At 42.7% G+C, this 23,911-nt stretch overlaps 1 protein-coding gene across 1 annotated transcript in view; it reads left to right on the plus strand.

Moving 5' to 3' along the window:
* Positions 1–2,552: 2,552 nt before the first annotated feature.
* Positions 2,553–23,911, plus strand: part of LOC147663993 (uncharacterized) — a 264,963-nt gene continuing 243,604 nt past the window's right edge. Inside the window, exon 1 of the mRNA XM_086950021.1 lies at positions 2,553–2,815. Within this exon, the coding sequence (XP_086806147.1) occupies positions 2,743–2,815 (73 nt within the window). The 5' untranslated portion in view covers positions 2,553–2,742. The remainder of the gene's footprint in view (positions 2,816–23,911) is intronic.

Genomic DNA, 23,911 nt, shown 5'->3' on the forward strand with positions numbered 1-23,911 from the left:
ATGAATGAATAGATAGATGGATGGATGAGTGAAAGGGTAGATGTAAGGATGGATGAGTGAGTGAGGAGGGTAGATGGGCAAAAGGTTGGATAGAAGAGTATACGGGTGGATGAGTGGTCAATGGATGGATTCATGAGTGGATGAGTAAATGGATGAGTGAGTGGATGGTTGAATGGCGAATAGAAGGATGGGCGGCTAAGTGAAAGGGGAATGGAGAGGGAAAGGGAATATGGATAGATGGATGAGTGAAAACATGGATGAATGATTGGCAGAATGGATGGGAAAATGTGTGCATGGATGAGTGAAAAGAAGAACATAAAGATGGATGAGTCAAAGAATGCATACATGAGTGAAAGGGAGGGTGGAGAGCAGGAAGAAAGGATGGATGGACGGATGGATGAGTGAAAGGTCGAATGGGTGGACGGATGAGTGACTGGGTGGATGGATGAGTAAGTGAAAGGATGGGTGAAAGGGTAAATGGTTGGATGGATGAAAGGATGGATGGATGATGGATGGATGAGTGAAAGGATGGATGGAGAGATGGATGAGTGAAATGATGGATGGGAGGATAGATGATGGATAGGTTTGCAAATGTTTGAAAAGGTTTGGATATGGATGGGACACAGATGGAAGGACAAAATGAATGGTGAAAGAATTAATAGATGACAAAATGTACATAATAAATGGGGAGGGTTGTGATGACTTACTTTGCTTTCTTGGAGCCATAAGAGCTGTAGTTCAGAGTGGGAGGTATTTAAATTGTCTGGCTACTCCCTTGCCTACGTCTTACAATTCTGTATTCTATGTGTGCTCATGTGTGGGATCTATACATCATGCATATGGCATTTTGCGTGACATCCAACTGCTACTTGAATGCAAAGCCCCCATATGCAAAGTCAGGTTCCATATTTTAATTTCCACTTAATGAAACACCCATAATGTATTCCCTATAGTGGGTTCATCACAGCAATCCTCCCATTAGTTCACTTATGCATGGTGCTTTACATCTTACAATTTATTTATTTATTTATTAAGGAGTTTGTGAGATTGGGTTCTCAGCACTTGCGGTATTAAACACTAAGTACCGTTCAAGACTGGATGTGGAGCACAACCTGAGGATGGCAGAAGTAAAAATCCACCCACAGATTGATAGTCTAAATGTGGCTAAACATCGCCACACCCGTCACATTCATGTTGGTGGTGTTATTATTAATCTATGTCCTGTGTAAAACAAAGCATCCTAGTAAAAAGAATTTGCACACATTTTATCTTGGAAAATGATGTTTTGGGCTGTGTAATATGCCTCTGTCATTTCACCACACCCACTCACAAACCTGCAGTTTACTAAACACTCTCATTGTGTTGAACATTATTTGCCGGATATGGCTCGTAATATGCGCGTGGCAGTCGATCATGTAGTGTACCAGATTCCAGAAATTTCTGTCAGGTGGTGGGGGGGTCCAACATCTAAAAAAATTCAGCTGGAGGGGCTCAACCTAAAAAAGTTTGGAGACCTCTGCTATAAGTACTCCCAAAGGATTTCCCTTTATTTTAGGGTACACAGTGTAGGCCTAAAATTTAAAAAAGAGGATGAAGAGGTTATGCCACAATCATTTTTTCAGGTGCCAATATGTTTGATCCCTTTCAATAGCCCTTAAAGAGTCTCAGGCTTTCATTAGGGTTGTCTTGGCGGGATAAGCGTGTGTACATAAAAAGGAATAGAAAGTGTTACCTTGTAAGTCAATTCTTTTTTTCATATAATTTATGGGGTTAATAGGTAAACAATGTTTAACAAGTGAACTTACGTTTTACTTTATCCACTGTTGCATGCCTAATATATGCATACTATATAGACGCCTAAAGGTTCGTAATAATAAGTAAAACACTCGTGAATAAACGACAAATGTGCCCAAAGACGGGAATACACTCACAAGATATCCCTACGTATCCTGTCTGGGGGTTGATTTTATGACCACCTGGCCACGCCGGGGGACGGGCACGCGGGGGGACACCTGTTATTGTCACATACACTTGGAAAAACAAAAGTTAGCGTCTATGATACAAAATCCTAACATATTAGCCAAATCTCATTAAATGGGTATTGCATTCAAACGTCTTAGAATTCCCTGGGGGTTGTCTCTTTAAGATACATTAAAAAAAAAACATTCTGTATTTTGTATTGAATTAGTATTTTTGGGCATCTTACAATTTATTACGCATCGTCAGGGGTAGCGAGCCAAGCACTATATACAATGACAATAAAACGCTTTGCTGGGTAGTACGATTGCCTTATTTATAGCGCTTCATATACTCGAGAGGTCGTGAAGCGCATGGGCTTGCATATAGGGCTTCTAAGCATTCACTTTTGCCCAGACTACAGGTCTTCTTTTGTTTCGTGGCTCTTGATGAGTTCCATTACATTGTCTCCAGGAAGAGCGAGAAAGCACGTAATGCAACTGTTCCGGTATGAAAGCAAAAGTGAAAACAAAAACTCGTTTTGACAGAAAGGGGAAGGGACTTCGTCATCGCAACAGCTCTCTATGGCCCAAGGCTCATCACATGCTGCGAGCTTCGATGACGGCTTCCCACGAGGGAACGAAGAGGCGGCGCGGAGTTTCCGGGTGGGATGGGCGACGTTAGTACTGTGAGAGAATGCATGGACCGTTCCCATTGAGAGGCGATAATGAGGGCATCTCTGTGAACTAGCGATGACCGGGCGAGTGGCTCCAGAGCTGCCGGACGATGGCTTTCAATCCGAGGCTCCGGCCCTCGCTCTTCGGCGCCGCCGCCACGGTATTGCTTCTCATGCTCGCCGGTAAGGCTAGTGCCGTTAGGTATGGTGGCCAAAGGAGTGTTGCAAATTGCATGCAGGTGTATGTGTCCAAATCGTGCTGACCGTCTGTACTGCGAACAGTCCCAACCCCTGGTGTAAATAAAAATAGTCTCATGCTTGTCAGTAGCACGTCCACGCTGCATCCTATCAGAATGAACTCGCCTGCCTTCCGTTTTCGCAAGCAGATGCCAAGGCGGTGCCTGGTGTCTAGTATGGGCAGCAGGGCTTTACGTTGGCCGGGGTCTGAGCACCTGCAGTTCTAACAAGTATTTGCAATGCAATTGGTCTCGCATTTGGGAAAGTTCTAGAAATTGGCGTTATAATGAAAATGTTTTTTTTTTGTAGTGGAGCGATTATTTAGAAAATAAGTACACGCTATACCCCCCAAAAAATAATGTTCTTAAAAAAGTGATTGAAATGAAATGAAATGAAAAATTGCATTTGTATAGCGCATAACCGCCCTGGGGCCTCGCAGCGCTTCCCTGGGGCCTCGCAGCGCTTGATTGCATAGGTTTATAATTTAGGGTTGGACCCGGAGTGGGTGAAGGCAATAAAAAGCTACAATTTTGCAGAATATATTTCGGTAATGAAGGGAGGTAAGCATGGGAATTGAGGCAGGTTACCTAGGGTAGATGGGTTTCCCTAATTTTTGGTGGCATTCTAACGTGCTGCACCACAGAGGGGAGCACTGGCAGGTATCAAAAACACAACGTGTATAACGAACAAGGAACGTCTTTCCCTGTACACCGCCAGTGTGGTGGACGCCAACATCAATGCTAATCTCAGGAAGACTAATACAATTTTCTAGAAGATGTGAATGTAGAGTACAAAAGAACACCAAAGTCGGCCACCTCACCGAACAAAAAAAAAGAAGCACTTCATCTCCCCCTGCGTACAAAATGAATATGACCTTGTGTAATGCGACTGGTGTTAATGTAAAGTGCTCTAACTACTTCGCGCTTTACCAATATACATTAAAACCATGGATAGAAGAGCTATACAATCACAGTACACTGGGTATTACCGTCTGATTCAGAAATGCATGTTATAAACAGCGATGACTTTGTGAAGTAGGCACCACACACTTTAAACTGATAACGTATGCTTAAAACAGGCCACTACTTTTACCACGCAAGTCGTTACAACGACTTGCATGGAGGGGCGCTGGATAGTAAATTATAGAATTTACTATTCCAACTCCAGTCCCCGTGGACTCTAGGGAAAGGAGTTGGATAGTAAATTAAATTATTTACTATCCTGGAGCGCCCCCCCAGCGCATTTCGTTATAACGACCTGCGTGGTAAAAGTAGTGTGCTAACGGTACCGTACCGCGTTGAAAAAAATGCGTGGTAACCGTTGCATACCCTACACTACGGTTGGGTCTATGATTCAAGGGTGCATAGTATGCTAATATTTCAACTTCCATCATATAGAGAAACAGCGGCAAATAGAGTGGACATTTTCCCTTGGGAATAGTAATTATTGGCTGCACGGATCTATTCGCAAATTAAGGGCAAAAGGGGTGGAGGCATGGCGTTAGCAACAGCTTTTAGAACTGTAGTTTCGGGTGCAGGTATACACTATCACTGTGGCCCTGCAATTACTGGCTACCTACGACCCTATGGAACGGCCAACTGCTCTATTCACAAACAAATACGAAATACACATTAGCGACACTGTTCAATGACGCCATATTAATAACTGGGTAATCCACTGAGTAAAGGATGTTCTGCTCCAATTATTTCTGATGGGACAATTAACAGATCCATCTTGACCCCAGTACTTGATGTGGTATATAGGATATCAAACACAAATTGTTATTCAGGTCTAGCATCCCTTTTTCAGTACCCATTGATAAAGAGTATCCAAGGCCAGCGTTCATGCGACATACTAATCAGAACAGTTAGCACATAATTACGTTTGAACATTTATGCTTTTTTGCGCAGTATGCTACCAGTCTTAAACACTGCATGGGGTTTAACCTATACTTGAAACAAGCTTTTACACCAACACAAATATGGTTTAAAATCCTTTGTGTCACTGATGTGGCAAAGAGGTCACTGCCCAATGTTAGCACCATGGACATCCTCATCAACAACTCGTTTTGATAAGAATAGAAAGGGCGCTGGATCCCTGTGAAGTAATAACTACACTGAAGGGAGGGCCGCAGTGTCATATCGGCAAAAATGTGGATGTAATTACATATCAGCCTGATAAGGTGCATAGGGCATACTGCAAACATGGCCTCCAAAGTCTTTACCTGGTAAGGATGAAGCACAGCGATGACCTCACAGATACTTTTCCCAGCAAACATAAGGCTGGCACATAACAAGGCGTGCCAAGATTTTCCACATAAGCACAGAAGCTTTCAGAGAGTGAGAGATGGGGTGGATATTGGAAAGCCTCCTACTTTGAAGGAAAAATTACTAATGCCTCCAACTCCCCGAAAGAATTTTTTAAAATTGCTAAATTCCTTACTGACACTCCCCCTATTCCCCTAGACCCCAGTAAAGCTCAAATGCGCTGTGATAAACAGGCCGAATATTTCTACACGAAAATACAGACTATCTCCTCCACTTTTGCCCCACCCAATCTGATCTCTGATGGGGGATCATCTCCACCGCGCACTAGATCCCACCAATTGAAAGAGTTTCCTCTGCTCAATGATGATTCTCTTGATATCCTTATGAGGAAAGTTAAATCAGGGTCTCCCGCTGACCCCGCTCCCCCGTACCATCTAATAAAGATTTTAGATATTATTAGACCTGTTATTCTTAACCTACTAAACACCTCTATCACCACAGGCCTAGTCCCTTCAGCATGGAAATGTGCCCAAGTTAGAGCACTGCTGAAGAAACCCACCTTGGATCCGGAAAATATGGCCAACTACAGACCCATTTCTTTACTTCCCTGGGTCAGTAAACTACTATTCAATTCAATAATCTTTATTTCGTTGTAATTGCATCATAAAAGATATACAAAATACATAAAAATCTTGGCCACATTATTATCTCAATATACAAAGAAATACAATCAGAAAAAGTGCTGGTGCATGACCAAATAGATACCATAACCCTACACAGCTAAATCATGGGTCGGGACTTGAAACACACATCAATAAATATTGTTAAAAAGAATTGTTAAAATATTTACAAGATTAAAAAAATGCATTAAATTGAATTATTACTGCCAGCTAGCAATTCTCGCTATATATACACTTAAAATGGCAGGGACAATTTTTGTCTAATAAATTTTACAAGTAACAAATGAAGGAGGCCCCCTTAACTGTCAATTCTGGGACAGGGGAGAATAAGTAGTCAAGCAAGGAGGTCCCACAGTTGGCCCTGATTGGGTGGTATGACCTTGTGGATGCCCAAACTTATGTTTTTACAAATACCAATCACACATTGTTGTATGCAAAACCTAATCGTAGTTATATTAGCTAATGAAGCGGCCAACACTTAGACACAAACAAATCAGAATATATTTAGTGCTCTTACAATCTTTCAGGTTAGTCAAATTCTAAAAAGGACAGGACGTGTAGGTTTTTAGAAAAATATAACAATGTATATTTATTTCAAAAGTCATTCGCAAAGCACAGGTAATTAAAAACAATTTATACAATAGCTAGATTAAAAACAAAATAAAAATACAATGGTATGTACTTCGAGACAAAAATTCATTCATAAGAAATATAAACACAGCAATTTATTACAAGAACAGGGGTCGACGCGGCGTTTCGGTTTTTGGAGAAACGATTAAAAACCTTCTTCAGGACCAAGTTCTAAAAAGAAACATACAATTACTTTTTTGCGTGTGACAAGAATCAGGTATATATACAAAGCATTTTTTCTACAACTTTTTTTTGACCTACAACACCTCCTGACTATTATAGAGACAGAACATTTTGTTTTTATTCATGGTTGTCCGTGACCTGTTTTACAAAACTAAGTAAACATATTGGTATTTGTAAACAACATATTGATTACAAGACGGGGCATATTGCTAGTGGGTATAAGAGATAGGTATTATCATATCTCTCCAACAAAGTTAGCAATGGTTACATGAAGAAATTCCAAGAAATTTAATATATCATAAAGCTCTCAACTTTCATTGTTGATTATTCACATAATTGTGGGTGGCTCATGTCTCTTAACCAAGATGAATATTTGGTGAGGTTAGATTACCTTAAATATATAAAGCTCTCATCCCGATAAATCCGGGGAGACTGTCTTCCCAAGTATACTCTTTGGGTTTCAGCAGGACTGTATACTGCCTGGTCTGTAGGTGATTATAAATCCTGTGGAAGAGTGAAGGTAAAAAAAGGCCTGTGTTAAACTAGGCAAACTATCTAGAATGAAGGGCTTGGTGGTGAATTATAGCTACCTTATAGTTTCTTTAAGGAAGTTGTCACAATAGTAGTAGGAGCCACCGATATATGTTTTTCAGAAGGCTGAAAAATAATAAAATGTACTCAATCTCCATTTTTTAGATGTTAACTCAGTGTTCTAAAGACAGGGGGAGGCTGTGTTGTGTTTATATAGTATTTAACTTACCCAGATATTTAATTCCTGGCTCCCCAAGTACGCACCATCTTTTCCTTATGGCGCTGTGATTATAGGCGCTGCCTTATATAAATGCGCTACTCCTTGCACTGTAATGAACAAGAAGGAGGAGTAGTTTGTAAATTGCTACTACCAACTTGCTTACTGTTCTACAGTTACATCTTTTTAGTGTTTTTAAAATCGGCATGTTTTAGCTGTTGTATTTAGTTGGTGGAAGCTGCAGCTGTATCAACACTAACAGCGAATCTGTTATTAGTGGGTGCATTGTTCTAAAGCCCTAAGCGTTATGGAAGCATGTGTTATGTCCACAATTCATTATTTCTGGTTTATTTGACCATTGAGCGTTCTTAAGTATATTTTTCTGAATTTTATATTCACGGGACCGAGCGTGCTCCTTACGCAATTACATAGGGTACAACCTAGTCGGCAGCCACCGGCATCCTTGCTAAATAAACAGGAATAGCGGGTTGGTTAGATATCGAACCCCTTGGGTCTTATTTACCATGCCTCTAGATATATATCGGGCATTGCGGTGCTATTAATGAAAGGAGCACGCTCGGTCCTGTGAATATAAAATTCAGAAAAATATACTTAAGAACGCTCAATGGTCAAATAAACCAGAAATAATGAATTGTGGACATAACACATGCTTCCATAACGCTTAGGGCTTTAGAACAATGCACCCACTAATAACAGATTCGCTGTTAGTGTTGATACAGCTGCAGCTTCCACCAACTAAATACAACAGCTAAAACATGCCGATTTTAAAAACACTAAAAAGATGTAACTGTAGAACAGTAAGCAAGTTGGTAGTAGCAATTTACAAACTACTCCTCCTTCTTGTTCATTACAGTGCAAGGAGTAGCGCATTTATATAAGGCAGCGCCTATAATCACAGCGCCATAAGGAAAAGATGGTGCGTACTTGGGGAGCCAGGAATTAAATATCTGGGTAAGTTAAATACTATATAAACACAACACAGCCTCCCTCTGTCTTTAGAACACTGAGTTAACATCTAAAAAATGGAGATTGAGTACATTTTATTATTTTTCAGCCTTCTGAAAAACATATATCGGTGGCTCCTACTACTATTGTGACAACTTCCTTAAAGAAACTATAAGGTAGCTATAATTCACCACCAAGCCCTTCATTCTAGATAGTTTGACTAGTTTAACACAGGCCTTTTTTTACCTTCACTCTTCCACAGGATTTATAATCACCTACAGACCAGGCAGTATACAGTCCTGCTGAAACCCAAAGAGTATACTTGGGAAGACAGTCTCCCCGGATTTATCGGGATGAGAGCTTTATATATTTAAGGTAATCTAACCTCACCAAATATTCATCTTGGTTAAGAGGCATGAGCCACCCACAATTATGTGAATAATCAACAATGAAAGTTGAGAGCTTTATGATATATTACATTTCTTGGAATTTCTTCATGTAACCATTGCTAACTTTGTTGGAGAGATATGATAATACCTATCTCTTATACCCACTAGCAATATGCCCCGTCTTGTAATCAATATGTTGTTTACAAATACCAATATGTTTACTTAGTTTTGTAAAACAGGTCACGGACAACCATGAATAGAAACAAAATGTTCTGTCTCTATAATAGTTAGGAGGTGTTGTAGGTCAAAAAAAAGTTGTAGAAAAAATGCTTTGTATATATACCTGATTCTTGTCACACGCAAAAAAGTAATTGTATGTTTCTTTTTAGAACTTGGTCCTGAAGAAGGTTTTTAATCGTTTCTCCAAAAACCGAAACGCCGCGTCGACCCCTGTTCTTGTAATAAATTGCTGTGTTTATATTTCTTATGAATGAATTTTTGTCTCGAAGTACATACCATTGTATTTTTATTTTGTTTTTAATCTAGCTATTGTATAAATTGTTTTTAATTACCTGTGCTTTGCGAATTACTTTTGAAATAAATATACATTGTTATATTTTTCTAAAAACCTACACGTCCTGTCCTTTTTAGAATTTGACTAACCTGAAAGATTGTAAGAGCACTAAATATATTCTGATTTGTTTGTGTCTAAGTGTTGGCCGCTTCATTAGCTAATATAACTACGATTAGGTTTTGCATACAACAATGTGTGATTGGTATTTGTAAAAACATAAGTTTGGGCATCCACAAGGTCATACCACCCAATCAGGGCCAACTGTGGGACCTCCTTGCTTGACTAATAAATTTTACAGCCAAGAGAAATCTGCTGATGCCAAACACAATAACTTGACTAGTGTCCGTAATTAATATTCTACCAACTTCCTTATGCGAAGTTGATCCAATATTACGGCACAATGGCACTATCCATTTCCTTCTTACTTCCGCATAGCTTGAACAGAAAAATAGAATATGAAGAATGTCTTCTCTTACATTATTTGTAGATAAAGTGCATTTATCATTACTGGTATTGTCCCATTTTGCCTCGGTTTCCCGGGTTCTTAGTATGCCATACCTATATTTTAAGTACAGGGTTTTCGCCAGTGGTGGCTGAATCTCGTCAAGAAACATTTCAAACTGTGCCACATTTTTTGCCAATAAAAATTTCTCAGTTTTGGGGCAATGTGCTCCAACATATACTGCATCATGGCTCACAAGGGCCCAGAAAGAAAGTTTGACTATTTTCTTTGAGGACACCGTCAAAGATTCTGGCTGGCTCCAAAAATGGGATAAACCCTTACTGCCAGTGTCTAGTTTCAAAACTTCAACCAATCCATTTTTATATTCTATTAACTCTGGGGTTATCCACAACCTGACCCATAACAATAGCGGTCTTAGTATTGCATGTAGATCAGTGCGTCGTATATTCATATCGAGGAGTAGGGGTAATAGTGGTGTGTTATTAGGAACTTTTAATAATCCCCTTATAAACTTATTCTCCAAGATTTCAAAGGTCTTTCTACACGCTGGTCCCCAGAGTTCTGCCCCGTACAAAACTGATGACTGTACCTTATATCTAAAGAGGTCTAGTGCTGGGGTAACTGCCCTATTTGCACATTTATTATGTCTTTTCATTATCGGAAGACAATTTTGCTTGAACACAATTTTTGATTTTTCTAGTTGGGGTTTCCAGTTTAAAGATGAGTCTAATAATACCCCAAGTAAGTAAAACTTTGTTCATAATCAAGCTTTTCTCCATTCAGCATTAGATTTTTCTTAAAACTTTTATGAGGATTAAGGGCCATATACTTAGTCTTTTTTATATTGATTTCTAACCCCTTTGTGTTACAATACTGCTGGAACCTATCTAATAAAATCTGTAAGCCCCGTGGAGTTTGTGAAATGAGAATCGTATCATCCGCGAAGAGGAGGGACGGTACTCGTTCCCCCCCCCAGGCGAGGTGAGTCATTATCACAGTTCTCCATATAGTCTGCAATATCATTAACAAAAAGGGAGAAAAGTGTAGGTGCCAGCACGCACCCTTGGCGCACTCCTCTCTTAATAGGAATTGCATCAGTGAGTTCACCATTTGGGCCCCATCTTACCCTAGCATAGTTATTCTGATGTAACCCTATCACTAGTTTCAGTAGTTCACCTGGAAACCCCTGCTTTTTTAGTGATTTCCACAGTAAATCACGAGGGATAAGGTCAAATGCTGCTCGTAGATCTACAAAGGCAACATATAAATTGCCTCTGCGGATGATGACATATTTCCAATATAGGCAGCAGAGCCTTAATACCTGGTCGATGGTCCCTGTCTTTTCCCTGAACCCTGCCTGATACTTGAATAAAACCGAGTTTTCCTCCAGCCACGTGTTTACGCAGTTTAGAATATGCCTGGCATACATTTTCTGTGTAATATCTAAAAGACTAATGGGGCGATAGTTCGCTGGGTCACCCCTGTCCCCCTTTTTAAAAATAGTGATAATTTCTGCCCCGTCCCATGTATCAGGGATTTGGTCACCAGCTGCTATAGCATTAAACAAATGGTTTAAGTAAGGCGCCCAGATCTCTGCATTATGCTTATAAAGGTCGCCAGGGATCTTATCCAGACCAGGGGCCTTACCTTGCTTTATAGAGACAATTGCTGTTTCAGTAAACTACTAGAAAAACACATCAATACCTCTATCACTCAATTTTTGGAAAAGAACCATCTGCTCCACGATTCCCAGGCAGGCTTTCGTCCTAAATTAGGAACTGAGGCCGCCCTTCTGAAGGTAACTGAACTGGCTAGGAAACAGATGGACGAAGGCGGCACCACAGCAATTTTGTTGCTTGATCTTAGTGCCGCCTTCGACACTGTTAACACTAGCATTCTCCTTCACCGCCTACACCAAATAGGAATCGCAGGAAAGGCCATTCAATGGCTTCAGTCCTTTCTGGAGAACCGTTCCTTTGAGGTAACAGAAGACACCACTCACTCAAAAACCTGGCCTCTCGACCAAGGTGTGCCCCAAGGCTCTGCCTTAAGCCCTACCCTTTTTAATATTTATATGCAACCTCTCGCTTATATAGTGCATTCGTTCGGCTTAGACATAGTGACTTACGCCGACGATACGCAACTGGTTGTATCTTTGAATCAGCCCAACACCTCCCCTCACAATCTTAGTAACTGCTTGATAGCAGTTACCCAGTGGATGACCTCCTCGCATTTGAAGCTCAACGGAGAAAAAACTGAGCTAATGATTCTGGGCAATCCTTCCATCTCTAGTCCTCCGCTGGATTGGCCCACATGCTTAGGTACCCCACCGCAATCAAAAACCCATATAAAAAGCTTGGGCATTTGGCTAGATGCCAACTTAAACTTTACACAACAAGCAACTATTCTGTCTGCCACTTGCTTCGGCCTTATGCGCATGCTTAGGAAGGTGTTACCTCTTCTTCCCCCCCCAAGCCCGCAGAATAACGGTGTAAGCCATCATCCTGTCCCGTTTGGACTACGGGAATTCCTTATACCTTGGGGCCCCGGTATCTACTATAAGGAAGCTCCAGGTCACTCAAAACGCGGCAGCCCGCCTTTTGTTGGGCCTTAATCATCGTGAATCCGGCACAGCGGCTCTCAAAAAACTTCACTGGCTTCCTATTAAGGCCAGAGTACTGTTCAAATCTATGTGCATCATGCACAAGGCCATGTGGAAGACCGCACCAGCAATGATTCGTTCCTTAGCAACCCCGTATCTCCCCCATCGAACATTGCGATCTAGCACCGCTTTTCTGGCCACTATCAATAAGATCAAACGCACCAGATGGGGCGGATGCTCTTTTTCTTGGAATGCCGCCAAGGCCTGGAACACCCTTCCCGCTACCCTTCGCAGCGAAGCGAACCTTCTGCAATTTAGGAAGAAACTGAAAACTTTACTGTTCATTTAATCTAGTCTTCCTTCCCTGTCCGGTTGGCAATACTTAGCGCTACAAGGCCCCCGGGTTGTTTGCGCTTAATAAAACTCAATTAATAATAAAACTCAATTAAGAGCGGGTGATGGGGGTATAAGGCCTTGATGCGTATTTACAGACCCACTGAACTATCTATGAAGCTGGGATTGTGAAAGGACAACACAAAAGCGACCTGGCAGATAAGTTTGATCTTACAGACGGTGGCATGTGACAGGTAGGGAGGCCTTTGGAGGGCCAGAGGGGAGAATGGGGTTAAGGTATGTTGGATGGGGTAAAGGAGATTCCAGTACGATGGTAGGTATGCTTTCTGAAGATGGGTAGAAATTATTGTGGGCACCATAAGATACCACCAATATTTGGCCATCACAGATTGCATTGCCTAAAAATAGAACATAAATACTAGGAGAATGTAAAACTGATAAAGACTACATACATGCCAATGATGAATAAGCAAAGATTACCATGGAACAAAGGTCCGGTAGTAGCAAAAAGTCAATCCACGTGGGTTCACAAAGCATAGTTAATTCTACGTAATCAATGTGAAACCATCCAAAACATTTAAATGACTTTGGTAAAAAACGAAAGTATCAATTTAGTCTACTTGCCGATAAATTAAAGATTAGTGCACTTTCACAAATCCTGATCAAATACTCATCCAATTTACCCTGGAAGTAAAATCACCACGAACATCCACAATATCACGTTGTCAGGCCAAAGTATTAGTGAAAAGCCGACCAGCGTTCAAATCTGCACTGATCCCCACAAGAACCTGAAGACCAACTACCCCTTGGAATCATCAACAATTAATATCCATTATGAAATTCCCTTCGCGGGTGACTTAATCTGAAGACCTAAAATCAATTTATCTGAATGGGAACATTTTTAAACTCGTCTGTTTGCAAAACAAGCAATACCCGAGCAGGAGCGGCAACCAGAGTCACAGAAGTAACAAGAGCAGCCTTGGACGCCATGAATAAATAAATCTCCGCGCACCTACCGAAAATTTATGTTTGCTCCTCTAATGTATGCATGTAAAGCGCTCCAATACCTACTGATCGAGTTTGCATTATATAAAACAAGCAATGGCATAGCCAATATGTCTCACCTTTGCGACCTTATAAGTGTTTAGTTATCCAGCACAATATCCTTGGTGCAACAACATCAAGTGTTGCATGGCTAAACACTTATAAGGTCCCAAAGGCGATACCTATTGTCTATGCCAATGTTTGTTTTGAGTGAGTGGCTCGTGCAGGCATGCCACTGTGATGTGGAGATGCTGCAAGTGGTTTTAAAGGAGCCCCCATGACGTTGCGCCTCTTCAAAATGTATCTTGGGTCTGGTATAATACTTCTAGCCCCTATTCTCGTCTTCCCGCACCCAATGCATCCTTAAATGTCCCATGTACAGCTGTGGTTGACACTATTACCCCTGCCCTCCAGTGACACTTTACCCGTCACAGGTGGTGGTGGTTGTGGTGGTGGTGGGCGTGGTGGTGGTGATGATGGCAAGACATGGTGGTGGATGTGGTGGTGGACGTGGTGGTGGACTTGGTGGTGGTGGACGTGGTGGTGGTCGACTATTGGGTAGGAGGGTGCTGGCAGAATGTGAAAAGAGAGGAGGATCTCAAAGGGGCCACATGGGAGAGCAGAAAGTGGCCAAATATTAGAAACAAAAAACAGTGAGAAGATCGCACACAAAACAGATTTACCGGGATGGTTCCTTCTTATAGTGCTGTGAATGTTCCTTAGCACCCCGTTTTTAGTAAACAGGTAGACCATGGGGAGATTAATTGATTAATCACGCATGATGATCGTGTGCGGAAGCTGGTGTTACAACATTTAGTAATCAAATGTCAACAGATTAGGTACCAAGCTACATCTCATGGGAGGTGAGGGAAGACCACTGCTTTCACTTTTCAAGCACTTGCACTCGTCCTTGTGGCGGCATCCACCTTGTGGGAGCGAGCAGCGGCGCGGCCACGTTAATTACAAACAGCACGCCGCTGCCCGCTCCCGCAAGGAGGATGCCGCCACAAGTGTGAATGCTCGAAAAGTGAAGACCAATTGCATTTAAGGAATCGCAAACAGTGATTCCTTAAATGCATTTGCAGAATAGGGAATTGCAATTTTTGCAATTCCTTATTTTGCGAATGCCTTTTAGTACGATACATCCAACAATGCTTTTTTCCGTTCGCAAACGGGTCGATTCTGTGAATTGGCCTTTTTGCGAACGGGAAAACTACTTGATACATCTGGCCCTAAGGGGCTTATTTACAAGCCCCTTGCGCCGCCGAAGCGTCACTTTTAATACGGGGTAAAGTCATACCGTCAGCGCTAGAGGCTTGTAAATAAGGCCCTAAGTAGTTGTGTATGCTGTTGTGAATTGTTGGCTCTGCCGTGGCAGCTGAACTGCAACTGGTTTCCAGCACAATCTCCCCAGAAGGTCAAATTAACAAAGCACCAGTTCTAGGCAGCTCCACTGGAAAGATGCGGCAGGGGAGGACCAAATTATCTGGCAAGGTGTATTGAATCAGGAAAAGTCCAATTTTCCTTCTCGTTTTGTGAGATTATTTATTATGTTATCCTTTGCGAAGGGGCTTCCATTGCTTGGCAAAAATGTTGCCACGTTTTTAGTAAATGTTGATTGGTTTGATCTTGAAACATTTGTTGTTAAAACGTGCAGATTATGCATCAGATGATGTGCTATGCACTAAATGTGGCAATCCATATTTATGTTTCCCCGAACACTGCCTGCGCATTTAAAAAAATGTTTTTTTTTCATACAAAAAGTAAAGATGCATAGTGGTGTTCTACAAGTGAATTGTTTGTTGAATCAGTTCAGATCACCAGAACATGGTATAAACTCAGCACGCTTGTATCTCTAAACGGTCAATACAATTTTCAAATAACTATCATACCTTCTTGATTCGTTTTAGTTACCTCACAAGACATACCACCTTACAAATGCCTAGACTTCATAGATGTTGCCATTTAAAAAGCTCTTTCTACAAAGATGAAAACGTTTAAAGTGCGATTATTAATGGGAACTCCAGCCACCAACCAAGTTCACCCACGAGAAAGTTGAGCGTCCATCTTTACGTTCTGGAAAAAAAAATATATTTTTTGACGTAATTTTTGAGTTTTATAAACGGGTTAGGAGCTTTTCCTGATTAAAAGGTCAGCAATGCAATATTGCTGGTGCGGGAGGGTTGCGCAGGGTGACAATAGGAATTTCTCCCTCCAAAAAGTCAGTGCTCTGGTCTGGTGCCATGGTTAGGACGGCAAGTGGTTTGTTGCTGCTTTGGTGCCTATAGGCAGAGCCGCTGGAATTATGCGGTTGTGCTGCCGTGGCGTTTTTCACATAATTAAGGATCTGTCACATTTGCCACCTAATCCATAATGTACCACATAATCTGCAAATTTTACCCCCCCAAAAAATGTTTTTTAGCTAAAACGGTTCAAATGTAATTAAAAAAGCAGCGACATAAGTTGCCCTGCAGTGGAAGGTGCCTTGCAAATGTTGCCAGGCCGCATTTCTGTTGCCTATTGATATATCTGATTGATAAATTGGTACTATTTAGGTTCTACCTATTCTCAGACTGGATTAACAAGTGTACAAATGCTAAAATAATTGAGTAATGCTTTCAGAAAATGTACCGCATTACACCACATAATTTGCTATTAATTGCAGCATAATTTGTCCCTCTGCTGCCGCATAATTCCAGTGGCCCTGCGTATAGATGGCAGTGCTACTCGCAGCGTGGTACAGGATAACTGCGCTTCCCCCTACTGACGAGTGTAGCTTGATAGACGATCTTAGCAGGGTCTGGCTACCATTGTGCTCAGAGTATGGTGACTGGTCATAAATGCATGTATATTCAGGGTGACCAGGCGTTTCGGATGTGCCACGAAAGTTCCAGTTATTGCCAGCTGTCCAAGTTTCAAAATGTGGCCCTGTCCTGAGTTTCAGGGACGGTCTACTGATAGCAGTGGGAGGCACGTTTTCTGTATCCAAAGCAGGACTAGTTAGCAGTTTGCTAAACAAAAAGGAATCCACTCTTTATAGTGGTAGTGATCCCTACAATGGTGGGGAGCACACAGTGTTGTATAAATACCCCTCACACACCAACAGGCCCCTTGGTGTCATGCTTCATCATCGGGGTCTTCGCACCCCTCTACGGGATGCGGCGTGCTGCGACTCACGGCTACCTAGGAGCACTGAAAGTGGACTATGTGTTGATGTGTGTGAAGGAATTAAATGTGAGTGGTGAGGTGAAAGACAGTGATTGTTAAAAGATACCTGGCTCGTAGGAGAAAAAATAATAAAAAGTTTTTATTAAGCCCTCGGCTGATATCGTTAAAAAAGTGCAGAGTGAAGTTTTTTGTACTATTTAGGGTACATCAACCTCTAAAGTGCGTTGACATGTTTCGGAGTAACAAGGACTCCTTCTTCAGGACGGGATGTGCACTAATATCTCCACCTTACTCACATGTGTGTAGATGTCAAAGTGTGCTCTACAAAAAAAAACGGTAGTATAGGTGAAATGTACCTAATCGTGTTATATGGATGCAGTCTGTTGCGCCCAATTGGCGTAGTTAATACAGAACTTTTTGATAAAGGCTAACTGGCCTCATGAGCAAAGGCGTGGTATTGGGGGTTCTTTGGTCGGAGCCGCGTTGAGGGGAGGACAACTACCAGACTTGGCAGAAACCGTTGCTACATTGGGCAAGAAGACCAAAGAACCCCCAATACCACACCTTGGCTCATGAGGCCAGTTAGCCTTTATCAAAAAGTTCTGTATTAACTACGCCAATTGGGCGCAACAGACTGCATCCATATAACACGATTAGGTACATTTCACCTATACAACCTTTTTTTTTTTTTTTTTTGTAGAGCACACTTTGACATCTACACACATGTGAGTAAGGTGGGGATATTAGTGCACATCCCGTTCTGAAGAAGGAGTCCTTGTTACTCCGAAACATGTTGACGCACTTTAGAGGTTGATGTACCCTAAATAGTACAAACAACCTCACTCTGCACTTTTTTAACGATACCAGCCGAGGGCTTAATAAAAACTTTTTATTCTTTTTTCTCCTACGAGCCAGGTATCTTTTAACAATCACTGTCTTTCACCTCTCCACTCACATTTAATTCCTTCACACACATCAACACGCAGTCCACTTTCAGTGCTCCTACGTAGCCGTGAGTCGCAGCACGCCGCATCCCGTAGAGGGGTGCGCAGACCCCGATGATGAAGCTTGACACCAAGGGGCCTGTTGGTGTGTGAGGGGTATTTATACAACACTGTGTGCTCCCCACCATTGTAGGGATCACTACCACTATAAAGAGTGGATTCCTTTTTGTTTAGCAAAGTTACCAGGGGAGATAGAATCCACTTCCTCCTCTCCCTCCCTCTCCTTGTTATTTTCTAGTTAGCAGTTCTTCTCGAAAGGCAAGTTAATTAACAGATAAGCTACTGGGCTTAAAATGTAATTTTATTTCCTTAATATCTCGTTGTCTGTACTTCTATGCAGATGAGTGCTGTCATTCTGTCCCTCTCGGGTGATGTAAAATTGTCTTTGTCTTTTGCGAAATGTGCCGGTATTTGGTTTTCAAAATCTGATCACCCTTAATGTATGGGCGTGTTTGCGTTCAGAGTGAGCACAAAAAGTGATGAAGTGTAATGGGTGAGTTAATCGGAACCACTGGCAGCCACATTCTAATGCTTTAATAAATCAGAACCACCGGTAGTCCTTGTAGCAGTGTTAAGAGGAAAATCGGATAGTTTACCAGATAATTGCAAGGACATGCTCAGAGTCTTCTGGAATGGAATCTTAAGTGGGTATGAGTAAGCTGGAGTTGAATATTGTTTTGCTGTGCCTACAGAGGAGGAAGCTTCTGTTAACACCAAGGGACTATTATGTATAGGGCGCACTTTCCCTGTTAACAAGATAGTGGGCCTTAAAACAGGTGCGCCGGGCGCAAACTGGGAAAGTGTGCCCGATTACATAGAATGTGCTGACCCCAGGGCAGCCGAGAAGTCGTGCTGCCCTTGGGACAGCGCATACAGTGAAACACGGAGCGGCTTTGAAGTAGCTGCTTGGTGATTCACTGTGCAGGTGGCAACCCACTATTAGAGATCCCTTTGCAGGCGGGTGCAGTGAGTGACTGCACCAGCCCGCAAGGTAATGTCTGGGGGGTCCATGGGACCCACTTATCTCCCTCCAGGGGGCTGCCACCAGGGGGCACACTGACAGTGTGCCTCCTGACAGATTCTTTGCCTCAGGGATTCCCTAATTTGCATGTGGCCATGGCCCCATGCAAATTAGGGAATGCCCTCTGGTGATAGCGCTGGCACACAGAGCGCCAGCGCTATCTGTATTACAGAAAGGGCCACACAAGCGTCTACAGCCCTTTCTGTAATACCAAAGTGCCTCGGAGGTTTCATAAAGTGTCCGCTAACACTCTTACGCCGCCGGGGCACTTTTGTAATTCAGCCCCAGGAGTATTCACCTGGGAGCATCCCACATGGAAGGTGTTCTCTATTGGACTGGGAGAAGACATACTGTGTCGGCCAAGAGGTGGACAGGTGGATGGTGGGCCCATCCTACGCCTACAGCAGGGTATTTCCCAGGACATCCTCCTATTCAATCATTTCAATGGATGGAGTGCTCAGAATCTAGAAGTGCTATGGTGCCTTCGACACTGAAGGAAAAGGAGTAAGTGGTCAGGAAGGCCGGGTCACTGTTATTGGCTATCTAACCCTGTGGATTCATCTTAGCAACGGGCAGTCTCATACCAAGATCTGTGTGGGAGCTGGCCCCTTCATCATGGCAGTATGCCCGCAAAAGAAAGGAGCGCCCTTTAATCCCTAGAATAAAGGTAATAAAGCCGTAAAAAACAAGTGTTCTACCGGAAAGAGAATTCAGAGCAAACATATTTCTACAGTCATTGATGATTTTAAACTGAATGGAAGAAACAATCAATTTAATACTCTCTACAATAATTCGTCCAACCACAGTGCAGATGTTTCAATTCTGTAATCTCAGTCATTCACGCAAGAGTCTGATCATCTTGTTGTATACAAAAAACAAACAGGTGCTTCAAGTGACGTACCAGTAAAAAGTGAAAATCAGTGAGCCATAACAATTGAAATGAAAACTGTACACAACGATATTTACCATATGTACAGATTGCCCAGCCCCCTGGATTTCCAAACTAAAACAATAGCAAACACAATGTTAAAAACTTTAGAGTTTGGGTATCCAGCAAAGAATAACAGGTGTAGGTGCAAGTGAGGTTGACGTTTCGACCCCTAAATAGACACATCCTCTGCAGTCTTCATCAGAACAAACATATGGGGCCTTTTGGATTAAACGCGCACAAGACTCGTTATCCTGTCACAAACTTTTTTTGGGAGACTACTCAGTGGCTTCCCCTTCAGCCTTGGGACCAGAAAGAAATGTAAGGGGGTTCATCTTTCACCGGAAGTTGTTCCTGATTTATCGGGGTTAGGTGACTACCATATGCTTGACCTGATGAAGACCCCAGTGGATTTGTCCATTTAGGGGTCAAAATGTCAATTTTACCTGCACCCACCACTGCCTTTCATTGCTGCTTACAATTTGTTCTAGCAGTATCCTACATATTAAGTATTGCAGAGAAGCCGTAGCCATGTATTGTAGGTGACAGAAACCATGGAGTGTTTTACCTATATTATCCGATTAGCATGTGGAGGAAAGTCAGGTTCAGGAGCATTCTCTTCTGCATGGTATGTCTCAAAGCATATCTTTTGAGACTGAAATGTCCCCTGCTTAGTCTATAGTTGTTTTCCATGCACTGACTGCTTGCATGCGAGTATCTTCTACCCTGGTTTAGATTTTTACCCTAGCCTCACACTTATCTAGCTTGTGTGCAGTGGCATAGGCATATCCTTAGGCAATGGCAAGGTCCTAGACCTGTCCTGTGAATTGGCAATGTACATCCAGTCTCCCCTCATTTCGCAGACGGCAGACTTTTGCCCATGTCAGGAGTCTAGCATGTAGAGAGGTCGGTGGTAGCATAATGTGCCTTTTGGTTATTAGTTGTGACCAGACCTTTCTTTTTATCAGTGTATCTGTAGTCGAGGATTACTGGCTTACTCGAGTAAAGATCCACTTCGCTGCACCCCTCAGATCTTAGTGCTAACATCCCAAGTGTATGTTGTGTGTGCTTATGTATATAGCCTTTGTGGTCCATGCATTGGGTCTAAAAGTGAGCCAGAGTAACCAAGACCTTTTAGATCTATTTAGGATAGCTCTAGCCTATTCCCGTGGAAAAGATGGATGAAAGATTATTTTACCAGACAGCGGAAGTGCATTGTTGGCATTCCAGAAGCTTGATGGAGGAGACCTAGACACTGGAGGTGGGAGACAGGAGACAAGGCTCCTTTAGAATTTTGAGAAGGCATTTTGCTGAGAGGAGCTGCTGATTCTTCTTTTTGTAGCTATGACATATGGTAGATGGTGAGGTTGAAAGGTAGGACTACAGTGTCTATTGTTCAATGTGAAAGAAGCCCCTTAGGTAAGTCCAGCCTGTTTTGTTTTCCATGATGACGGTTCTGTGTGGCTAATGGTGAGAGGTGGGGGAAGCTCATACCTCTTAGGCCTTTATTGTCTCTACTCCAGGCTAGAGACAACCCTGCTGTGAGCAGCAACATTGTACTCAGGCTATGACTGGAGAGCTGCTTCTAAAGGACATTTGAAAGAAGAACCACTCAAAAAGTGTGGACAGTGGGCTCCAGTCCCCCTGCTGGTGTTTTCTGTATAACATTAGGAGCCACCAACCCACTTGCTGTTCCAACTTCTTTTTCACCAAGGGATGGAGTGCTCCACATAGTACTCAGAGGAATGCTTTGTAACCTGAGCTGGTATCTGCCTGACAGCCAGCTTCCCTTTAGTGATAGAACTTCACCTGTAGTCTTGCTTTGTTGGAAGAAACTGTTCTTCTGAACTGAAACATACTAGAGCCAGCTGTCTACTGACAAAGGAAAAGTGACTGTCAAACCTGCAGGAGGTGTGACTGTCCAGGTAGAGCCAGAAGCAGGGAGATACCTGTGCTGTTCAGGTAAGTCCACTGGCGTAGCAAAACTTGAGGGGGCTCCCTTGCAAGAAACAGTGAGGGGCCCCTTCCGGATTAAATCGGGATCTCTTCACCCAGAGTTTTGTGCTGAGGGGGCCCCCTTGAGCTTGAGAACCCCGCAGTGCAGGGGATGCGGGGGCCTGTGTTACGCCACTGGGTATGTCAGGAGAAGGAAAACAGAAGAGGGTGATCTGTGAGCCTCGGAGATGATGGGTGCCAGTTTCCCCAGTATAACAATTTTGGGCCAGAATCACAGATTTTCAGCTGACCTCATTGTTTTGTCAAGAAGTGACTGCAGCAATTCTTAACTTTATCCCTTTGCCAACAGACATTAGGAAATATGCTAATTACCACATCTCAACAACACATTTTATAAAGCCCTCCTTTGTACACAGATTGCCCCCAGATAATTATCAGCCTTTTGTACACTAGAAAACATTTTGCACCATACCATGGTTCCTATAATTTCCTTCCTGACATACAGCACGCATGTCTAATACAATTTCTTTTATCCCAAACTGTGGCTCCCATAATTCCGCCCAGTGACGTACCGCATTTACATTGCCTGTGCACCCGATCGCCATGAAATCAGCCTCCTTCAGCGGGCGCACTCTGACAAAAAACACAGCACAATCCTAATATTCTTTGCCACCATTAGAACAGACCCTTTTCCAGAGACTTAGGGTCCGATGTATGGTATGACCATTCCAATTTGCGACTCACAATTTGCGCTCAATTACAAGTCGCAATTTGGAGTGTACAACAGTTTCAGAGACAATGAAAGATATTCCCAATGGGGTTGCAAAATGCGAGGCTCATGAATATTAATGAACCACTCGCAATTTGCAGCCCCATTGGGAATGGCTGGATCTGCTGAAATATTAACATCTTTTTTGTTACATTTGTAATAAAGCTTGAAACATTGAGAGAACATATTTGAACCAGGTGTTGTTGAATGGTTGCACAGATTGATGCTGTGGTGGCGCGGAGTGATGTGATGGCGAACGAGTGATGCTGTGTAGTTCAGTAATGCTGTGGTAGCGCATAGTGATGTTGTGGTGCCCCTGAGTGATGCTGTGATGGTGCGGAGTGATGCTGTATGCTATGCTATGTTTTGTTTTGCTATCCTAGGTATTGTTATACTATGCTTTATTTTGCTATCCTATGGCATAACATAGCATAGAGGGGGGTGAGGGTGCGTTAGTGTGAGGTGGTGAGGGTGAGTGAGGGTGTGTGAGGGTGAGGGTGTGTGAGGGTGTGGGTGTGAGGGTGAGGGTGTGTGTGTGTGAGGGTGAGGGGGTGTGAGGGTGATGGGGTGAGGGGGAGGGGTTGTGAGGGTGAGGGGATGTGAGGTTGAGGGGGTGTGGGCAAATGTTTTTAATAAAACCATTGATGCATGTTTATAAGTGACTGTATGCCACTGTACTTGGATATATAAATGGTGTTTCAATTCCCTAATTTAATTGTACTTATTTTATCGACCTCATGGAACCTGGGAATAAAAGACTAAACTGGCCCTGCCATGTATCAACCATGTGACCTGCAGATGTCAGCAGAGAGGGGTGTGTAGGCGTGTGTGTTGCGACTGAGAAATGCATTTATAAGTGGAATCGTCGCGCTGCTTTTGGAGTGAGGAGACTTTGCTCCATTAAATCGCTCGAAGACACGTGTTTCGCCCTTCAGTTTTGTTACAACTTTTCGTTGACACTACACCAACTCTGTATTTATTTCTCCCGTTTCTGAAAGAGCACCCACGCAGTAAGAATTAAGCACCCGAGAGTGAGGCCTCCCAATCTCGATTTCTGAAATCTGCGTGTAATTCGTTTAGTGTGTATTTTAGACTATTAGGGGTTACTCCCTGGGGTCCGAGGAGATTAAAAGAACCAGCAGGGGCTGAACCAATTACAGCCATTTACAGGGGAAGCAGGTGACAGTATCGTAATTTAATTAGGGGCCGTGGGTAAGAGGGTCTCCTTCTGGGTGAGTGACATGTCGCTGGCAGAGACTACATTGTCATGTCCCCCCTATAAATATCTTCCATGGG

Source organism: Lissotriton vulgaris, unplaced genomic scaffold (genome assembly GCF_964263255.1).
Source record: "Lissotriton vulgaris unplaced genomic scaffold, aLisVul1.2 SCAFFOLD_1406, whole genome shotgun sequence".
Classification (NCBI taxonomy): domain Eukaryota; kingdom Metazoa; phylum Chordata; class Amphibia; order Caudata; family Salamandridae; genus Lissotriton; species Lissotriton vulgaris.